Source organism: Euprymna scolopes, chromosome 7 (genome assembly GCF_053919585.1).
Source record: "Euprymna scolopes isolate OS-2025 chromosome 7, ASM5391958v1, whole genome shotgun sequence".
Lineage (NCBI taxonomy): Eukaryota > Metazoa > Mollusca > Cephalopoda > Sepiida > Sepiolidae > Euprymna > Euprymna scolopes.
Genome location: NC_136488.1, coordinates 25,305,616 through 25,315,615, shown reverse-complemented (window position 1 = coordinate 25,315,615; position 10,000 = coordinate 25,305,616). Strand labels below are relative to the sequence as shown.

The 10,000-nt window shown below is 36.5% G+C and overlaps 1 protein-coding gene across 1 annotated transcript in view; it reads right to left on the bottom strand.

Moving 5' to 3' along the window:
- The window catches only part of LOC145279655 (uncharacterized), a 466,377-nt gene that overhangs the window by 15,443 nt on the left and 440,934 nt on the right, over positions 1-10,000 (bottom strand). Inside the window, exons 41-42 of the mRNA XM_080130890.1 lie at positions 5,530-5,608; positions 1-17 (exon numbers count right to left, since the gene is read on the bottom strand). The exon at positions 1-17 is cut by the window's left edge and continues 126 nt beyond it. Coding sequence (XP_079987016.1) covers positions 1-17; positions 5,530-5,608 — 96 coding nt within the window. The remainder of the gene's footprint in view (positions 18-5,529; positions 5,609-10,000) is intronic.

The following is a 10,000-nucleotide window of genomic DNA, read 5'->3' as shown; positions in this document are numbered from 1 at the left end:
TCCATAAAATTTTCAAGCTGAGAAAGAAAATAAGCAAAAATAATTATGCTGCATATACTATACTAGCATGGATACCCAGCGTTGCCAAGGTCGACATGAAGTTCGGTTTGGCCACACCTGCTATACTAAGAATATTGACCAGTTTTTCATTATTACATGTCAACTCCATCGTTACCCTAACAAAAATTTCAAAAATAAAAGAACGAATGAAAACACGAAAATGTACCCCCCCCCCACACACACCGAAAAAAACAGAAGTACGTGACAAACTCTCCACCAGATATTTCGGAGAATGGATACGAAAAGAAGTTATTCTCCGGAAATTGAGCACATTTTTATGACTATATTCCAGTTTAAGCGAATTTCTTTTATGCTCCCTCAGTTTAGAAAGATTTGTTATTACGGTTTGTTGCAACGAAAACAAATTGCAAATAATTCGGTTTCAAAAATACCAAAATAGAATTTGTGTTAACCGAAATACACGTTTTTATGTTATAAAAATGATGAGTTATGACTTATTGTGTTATTAAAAAGAAAAAGATAGCAGTTACGATGCAAAAAAAATTGTGAAGAAAAAAACTGGTAAAAAACATAAATAAAAGTTTTTTTGTTTTTTTTTTAAAGAATCGTAGTTGAATTGGATTGTTTGTTTATTTTAAAATAAAAATCCACTGGACCAAAATGTAAACAGTGAAATCAGGAAAATTATTTTATTTGAACTGATTCCAAAAGTAATGCTTGGAAGTTTGTGTGAATTATTTTTAGTTCGATTATCCGTCGAAAAAGAAAACAAAAACAAAAAGAAGAAAGGGAAATAACTCAAAACTAAAATAACTGAAACTGTTTTATAAAAAAATCGATGTTGGTAAAAATAAATAAAATTACGTATGTTATCAATATAAATCAAATTTAAATAATAAACTTACACAGAACAGTTAAAAACAATTCTCTCACTATAAACTGTAACTAACACACCGCTATTTAATAAATCGATTTTCCTTAATGTAATATGCAAATGACGTCATCTCTCAATCGTCTATTTTATAAGAATCCCTCCTCTCGAAATTCAACCCGGCTTGGAGGAAATCAAACCAAACACTAACACCCCCTCCCCGCCCTGACCGTCGAATTTGTATTTTGTTCCCGATTTAGGACACAACCCCTACCCCCTCCATTTAGAGGCTGCCCGCGAAACCCTGGTTCCTTTACAAACCAGAGTGAAACAGGTGGTCTAGCATTTCAGATAGGGTTGGGAGGGCCTTACTAACCCCCCCCCCCCATGTCCTTCGACACAAATGAAATTTTATTAATATAGTTACCTTTTTTGTATTTTTTCATATAAATAAAATATGTTTTAAAATTGTGTTTAAGTAGGAACACCCACCCCCTCCCACCACACACACACATAAATACAAATTTAAAGGGGTAACCATGATAAAAGATGCTGGCCGAGAGAAAAATCATTTCAAATTTACAACAGAGACGAGATGGATCAAACAAACTCATCCCTCACTTCTTTTTTGAGTTGGTCTTGTGCCTAAGTTTTTTGTTCATTTTCCCAACTGTATAATTAATATCTCAAATTGTGAACTAACAAATAAACAAACAGACAGGAATACGAATTTATATATATAGATATTTGCTATAACGTTTGATAATGGGACAGAAGAGAAGAGTTCACCCTTCAGTTAAATTATGCTAAATTTTCAAGAAATGATATTTGATGGCCCCTTATCATTATAAAGCGAGGATCAAGGATAATTGGAATAATCCTAATAAATGAGAAACATCCTCCCCTACACATTGATCGACCACTTTGTTATTTTTATGCAGCAATAAAGTTGAGAAAAGGATGAATCTTTCTGCCAAACGATGACTAACAAGTAAACACGTGACTTTATAAAGTGTAGTAATCCCAGGAAAGGGATGTTTCCCTCCCCTAAAATTTGGTGTAGTCGCCAATAAAATAAAGCCTTCGAGTTGCTCTTGACTACAGTCAACAACTTTATAGAGTAATATCATAGGAAACGTTATAATCTTAAAAGCCAGCTGCATTCACCCTAAGGTTTAACCGGCTTCCTCCAAAAGAAGAAATGTCTAGGGGTATCAAATTCACAAGCGTTCCCCAGTTGCATGTATATCCCGATTAGAGGAGATGATATTATGTTTGTATAGTTCCTGCAGGGAGGTGTCGATGTCCTCCTACATACAGCGTCTGGTATTCCCAAATGGCCACCCATCTGGTATTGACCAGGCTTAATGTTGCTTAACTTTGTTGATCTAACGAGAATCAGTATGTCAACGTGATTGTGCCAGATATTATCACAGAGTTAAAATAAGCTTAACACGAAATTTAAGAAAGTTTTAATAATTATTTATTAATGAGTTGCTTTTCTTCTTTCTACTGCAAAAAAATTTAGAGAATTTTATTTCTTGTTTTTTTTTTTACATAGGCATCACCACTTATTAAGGCCAAGAGGCCACGCGAGGGTAAGGGTTAAAGAGTGTACAGTAGAAATTGGACAATATAGTAATCGTTAGTAATGGAAATTCTGTAAATTTGTTAACTTATAGGGAACGGCTCATCAAAAACTTGTTTATGTTAGACTTGAAGACAACCATATTGTAGTCAACTGGAAAGCAGGAAAACGGAAGACAATTCCATAGGCGTGCAGTTCTAAGAAAAAAGCTTCGCTCATGGAATCTACATTTAGGTTTAGGCACAGATGAGTGGAGGAAATTAGTGATATTGTTTTCTGCTAGACGGGTGTTTCTTGTGAAAGTTTGGCGAGGGGGTACCAGAGATTGGAGCTCAGCCGAGTGTTACAAGAAAGGTCCCCTTTTCTTGTAAGTAAGAAAAACATTAAATAAGTAAAAATGAGATTAGATAGACCTAGATTCGAACCTGGTAAGCAGGGTTCGAAAATAGATTCAGGAAGGAATTCGCATTGTTCAAATTAATATAAAATAGTAGATATGTTTGAGTAAAAGGAATTTTGATTGTTCAATTCTTTTTTATGAAATTTGAATTAAAATAAGGTCAGTTAGAAAAACGAACAATAGCAAATTTAAATATGTTGAAAAATAAGTTAGAGAAAATTCATTGCCTGCAAAAGTGGTTTGGAAACGTGCCAAACAAAGTATGTTTAAGCCACGTGGACCGATCACGTGACCAGACACACGTATGACGTTATGGAGAAATGAATTCTCAATATAGTTGCTAGCTTTAGACAGAGTCGAGAGTCGAGTTAGAGACAGAGCTGACATCGTCAGAGAAGGCAGTTTACTTTTGGAAACGAGGGAGGAAGTTTTAATCATTTGAATTCCTGGACCAGTTGAATGTAATAAAAGATCACATCATATTTTGTAACTGCGCCTTCGTGTCGTCGATTCTACCAAATTGAAGGTAATGTGAAATAATTGTTAATATGAACTTTGTGTCCTCTTATCTTAATGAACTTTGTTCCCACTCATCGTTATTAAGGAACATTGTGTATAACTCATCTAAGTAATGTGTCCCCCTCTCCATCTAAGTAATGACTGTCCTCTTCTCTGTGTATAAGAACTGATCACCTTCCCTCCTCGTCTATATATGTTATAAGAAGAAACACTTGAAAAATGTATAAATGTCGCTCTCCTCTCTCTTCTCCCCCTCATCAATATGCATGTCTGCCGTCTCTAGTAAATATGAATGTCCCCATCCTATCTCTTTAAAAGACCCCAACTATACAACACGAGCACTTGCCATGAAAATAACGATAAAGCAGAGACAAACTCACAACATCTCTTCTGTGAGAAAGAGGTTGCAGGGAAGAGAAAAGAACATCTACGAGGCTACGAAGTCTATTTTGAACTCTATCAAGTGTCATGTGAAATCTTGTAAAGGATATCACTCATATTCTGATTTTCGCTATGACTTAAAAAATTCCTAAATATACTGACCACATTTCTTCAAACGATACTGCCTCAAACAAACAACTGTCATCACCAATAACTCTCTTGTAACTTTATAGTGAATCTTTGTCCGATTTGAGGGTTCTTGATAAAGCGTAGAAACGTATCTGTAATTTAATTGGTCCCTACTCTTTCTTTTTTTCTGCAACCTCTCTCTCACAAATGTGATGTTGCTAGTCTCAGTCTTTTCTACAAACACTATTATCATATGTGTTCTTCAGAATTGTTTGATCTATTTTCTACTTCCTTTGTCTCAGCTCATTTGACTTGTTGGTTTAGTGGTCTTCATTAATCCACTGTTTTGATATGAGAGACATTCCAAAAGTAATGCCTTCTATTTTCTTTATTCTGTCAAAGTGGATTAGAGGGGATTACAAATTGCATTGTTATGATGACTGAACTTATGCATGCAAGACCTGAGAGTTTAATCTCTCTGTTAAAGATATTGATGATGTAGGACTCTAAGAAAGCAAGCCCTGTCATGGACGTATGTCAGAAGCAGATATGTGTTATTGAATTCCTAGCCAAAGTGCATTGAGAATGGTGATGACTATGTAGAAAAATAAATTCTGGAGCACAAAAGGTTGCTCGTTTTAATGGTATTGCTCCTGTCTTTGTAGCTCTTCAAATTTTGAATTAAAAAAATGAAACTTTACTTTTGGAATAACCCTCGTAATATAGCTTCCTATTCCAGTAGCTTCTTTCTAAGGACTGCAAACTTTCTTCTTGCAGACTGTTTTCCTCCTACTTTTAATCTTCGTCTTTTCAAGACTAAGATCAGTAGACATCTCCCGTCTTTGCAATAATCATCTTTCGTTCTTGTTAGCTCCTTACATCAAGTGGCTTCATGGCTTGTCAGTGAAGTAATTAAAAAAATGGTATTTGATGCCCTCTTGCTAAACACTTAAAATTACAAAGTGAAGATCAAGAGTAAATGGACTAATCCTAGGAAATGGACTGTCGTCTTTCCCTACATTTCGGTATCGTAGCTAAATAAAAGGAAATCTTATGTCAATCACTTTATTTATAGAGTGATATTACAGAGAACGCTATTATCATAGAACCCCCCCCCCCCGCAATAAAAATAGATAAGCTGAACACACAATTTGAGACAGTTTTATTATTTGCTTTTTAATGACCTCACGTGAAGTTAATTTTCTTTTTTTTTTATTGCACAACATTTTGGAGAAATCCCCCCCCCCCAAAAAAAAAACCATTAACAAAGTTGTATATTTTCATCTAAAGTGATTATTTTGTAAATTTCTGTTTTGAATTTATTGTCTTCATCAGTAAGAATAAATAATTCTTGCTTTAATCTAATTAGATGACTTATGATTCTAAGAAAAATTGCTTGCAGACTTTGATTGGGGTAACCACACCAGGATTGGGGATCTCTGATATAGTCTATAATATTGGATACTCTTAAATAAAAATATTCAATATAATTATCATCATTATAAATATTACTTATATCATTAATTTTTTTGGTCTCCAACTGATGAATTCACATTCAAGCAGACAAATAGATGAGGAAGCAAATACTCTTCATAATCATATAATAATCATAATACTCACCTCATTTAACTGATAATCAGTGTTCAAATACCTCGTTGCTGCTTGGATCAGTGAACGGAGAACAAACGTTTGTTCATGACTGTAAAACAGAAAAACATGGGGAAATCATCATCATAATCATTGATTTTTAACGAATTTCGATTTGCTGGTTAAAAGCTTCAAATTATTTGGTGACTCTGAGGTAAAGGCCTAGCAAATGGAGCAAAAAGTGATTTTGTGGTTGGGTTCGAATCTCATGACCAGCAAGAATTGTCACTCACTATACTGATGATTACATAAGCATGAGACATTAATGTTTGTAGGTATAAAGAATAATTACATATATATATATATATATATATATATATATATATATATATATATATATATATATATATATATATATTCAAAATGGTGTAATGTAAGCAAACTATAAGGTATTTGCAGCTTCTCTTCTGATTTTCAGATGTTTTGTCATGTCCAAACGCATTTTATTTCCTTTTGGTGGATTGATTGTTGCTGCTTCTTCTGATGAGTTGGGGGGGGGGGTCAAAATGGATTTAGTGATAGTTGAGTGATTGATTTTGTACTGTGAAACGGATGCTCTCAGAAATTGTGGGTGTCAGTTGAATTAAAGGAGTGAATTGTGGGATGGTCAACGTCATGAAATTTGGAATGTAGACTTTTGTCATTCATTCATTATATTGCTCTGTAATTACATCGAGCTTCTTAAATAAGGATTGGTATATATAAAAAGGAAATATAAATGAATACAGAACATTTCCACAGAAATACATATATATATATATATATATATATATATATATATATATATATATATATATATATATATATATATAGCTTAGTGCGTTAGAGGAAAAGAGTGAGCTCAATTCTGTAAGGGGAGACTTATCTGGACAATACAAAGCTCAACAAGTATCCTTGGAACTTATACAGGAGAATAATAGGAATGGGAAATGAAGTCACAAAAACTATGTATTGGTGAATATAGATTGGTTCATTTATTCAATAAGGGAATACAAACAATTAATTGAGGGATAGAAGGGACTCTTTATGCCAAGACATTTTGAAGCCTAATGCTTCTCATCAGAAGAGTAGAAAAGATGCTAGGTAACATAGTAGAAATGCAGCATCAAGTGTGGGATTCATTAGGAACGAAATAGATCAAATAAAATTATAGATGATGTTGAGGGGAGCTTTATCGAATTCTAAATAAAGAAGAAGCATATTATATATAATATAATGTAAAAAGGTGTATAGGGTCTTTATCATAGTCTTAAATGTATGGAGTATATGTTTTAGGGTTAAAGTGGGGGTACATCGTGGATGGGTGGTAATTCTATTTTAACAGTGTGTAAAAAAAAAAAAAATTCTTGTCTTTTTTCTCTATTATTTTCCCTCTCTGTCTTGCTCTAACCAAGTCTACCGACCTGCTCCACGAACCCCAAAACCTCAATAATCATGATAAATCTCCAAAAAAGAAACGCGAATGAACCTAGAACCCTATCTTCCAACATAGACCCCTACTACCAGGTATCTTTCTCCAACATCAGGGGTCTACGTTCCAACCTTCTAGAGGTTGAAATACAATTACAGGAGACGAAACCTGACATATTCTTTCTAAGTGAAACTGGCATAGGGCCAACCACTTCTCTAGACGAATTCATAATTAAAGGATACTCCAACTTAACATCTAAATCTGACCCCCAAGATCGCCATGGCCATGGAATATGTGCCTACATCAAAGATGGCTTTCCATGTGGTAGGGATATCTCCAGAGAAGACCCTAATTTACCTTATATGTGCTTCCGGGTTGCACTAGCTTACACCACTGGATTTATATTTGCCCTCTATCGACCCCACAGCAATGGGGTTACTATCTTTAAGAGAATATCTGAGAAAATTGACCACATCCTGTCAGCTCATCCTTCGACTAACATTCACATTTGCGGTGACTTCAATGTCCATAATGTGGAATGGCTGACCCACTCAAATAAAACCGATGATGAGGGGAGGTTTTGTCATGATTTTGCCATTCCCTATGACCTCAGATTGTTCACGAACCCACCTGTGTGCCCGATACACCCGGTCAATATGCAAGCCTTCTAGACCTTTTCCTCACAACATCCCCTGAGCTGTGTTCATGCTCCGTTCTATCTCCTCTGGGATCCTCTGACCACTCCGTCGTAACAGTTAAGATAAAAAGTAAATGCTATAAGTCTTCAGACGTACCTCTCCACCGTACTGTATATCGATATTCTATGGCTGACTGGGACAGCTTCCGTACATTCATAGCTGACCTACCTCTGCATTCCATGTTTAAAAAGGATGTGTCCTCTATAATATCAGACCTGACCGAATGGCTAATTGTAGGCATAAATCGATTCATACCATCCAAAAAATTCCAACAAAAACCTAACAGCCAGCCATGTTTCTCCCCTGAATGTGTTACTGCCATCGCGCACAGAAATCACTTTTTCCATAGCTACCAAAATAATAGATGTACTGAGACTAAAGCTGCTTTCAGGACTGCCAGCAATCACTGTAAAAGAGTAATAAAAAATGCAAGAGAGCTATATGCTCAGTCTGTTAAATCCAAAGTAGCTGAGCAGCGGCTTGGTTCCCACCAGTTCTGGCAAATAGCAAACAGAATCTTGAACAGAAGCGTGCGTTCTGTCCCAACTATCATCAATGGACCTGAGATCATCTCGTCAGCATCAGACAAGGCCAGACTATTTGCCAAGAACTTTGCAGCTAATTCTACCCTATGCGACAATGGCCATCAACTCCCTGTATTTCCCCCTATAACAGACAACACGCTATGCAACATACAAATATCTGTGCGTGAGGTCGCCAAGCTAATCAAGAACCTTGATTCCAGTAAAGCAACTGGCCCTGACGTCATTCCAGTTATAGTGCTGAAAAAACTCCAACCAGAACTTGCCGCCATACTTACAAAACTGTTTAAGCATTGCCTTAAGCAGAAGTGCTTTCCAACACCCTGGAAAATCTCATCAGTATGCCCTGTATTTAATAATTCAGATGAAAAGTCATCTCCCTCTCAGTATAGACCAATAAGTCTCCTGTGTGTCATGAGTAAGTTGTTGGAATCCATATTAAATAAAGAAGTAGTCAACCACCTCAACAGAAACAACCTTCTTAGTGACATGCAACATGGTTTCCGTTCTGCAAGATCTACAGCAGATGTGCTAACGGTTATATCACATAGGATTAGTGAATCTCTTGACAAAGGCTTCCTTTCTAGGGCAATTGCTCTTGACATATCAAAGGCCTTCGACAAGGTATGGCATAAGGGCCTACTTCACAAGATTTCCAGCTACGGTATTACTGGAAATGTTTTCTCAATCATTAAATCATTTCTCTCTGATAGGCTCATAAGAGTAGTGGTTGATGGACAGAAATCAGAGGCCCACAGTATTAATGCTGGAGTCCCCCAGGGGTCCATCCTGGGCCCAACTCTCTTCCTGATCTACATCAATGATCTCCCAAAACACATACTTAAATCATTCGTTGACATCTATGCTGATGACACGATCATTTATGGCAACACATCAAAGGCCGTAAATGACAAAGTTCTCTCTAATTATCTCTCCTCTGATCTTGAGCACGTGGTACAATGGGGGAAGAGGTGGCTGGTCACTTTTAATTCATCCAAAACCAAGCTTCTATCTTTACATCATCAACGCTCTGATCCCCATCTGGCATCAATTGAAATGGATGGCTCTCATCTTGGGGAGGCTCCATGTTTTGACAAGCTTCTGGGTTTGACCTTTACTTTTGATCTGAAATGGAACACGTACATCAAATCTGTTGCCAGGGATGCTGGGAAAATGGTGGGATCCTTCTACCGCTCCAGAAGATATCTCACTACTGATGCAATTCTCTATCTGTATAAAAGCCAAGTACGTCTAAGGATGGAGTACTGCTGCCACATCTGGGCAGGAGCTGCTAAAAACAGCCTATCCTGCCTTGACAGAGTACAAAATAGACTTCGTGGTTTAGTGGGGGATGTCCTTTTCTCTTCCCTGCAACCTCTCTCCCACAGAAGAGACGTTGCGAGCCTGTCTTTGTTTTATCGTTATTTCCATGGTAGGTGCTCGTTTGAGCTCCAATCTCTGGTCCCCCCTCGCCAATCCTTCATGATAAACACCCGTCTAGCTAAAACCACAGTCAGTAATTTTGCCCACTCTTTATCTGTGCCTAAATCAAAACGTAGATTCCATGAACATAGCTTTTTTTCTGAGAAGTGCACGCCTGTGGAATTCTCTTCCGTTTGCCTGTTTCCCACCTGACTACAACTTGGACATCTTCAAGTCCAACATAAACAAATTCCTGATTAATCGCCCCCTTAAGTAAGACGCTTTATCAAATCTCCAATACCAACTATTACTACGATATTATCCCATTGATTATTGTACACAAAATAATCCTTATCCCCGAGTAGCTTCCG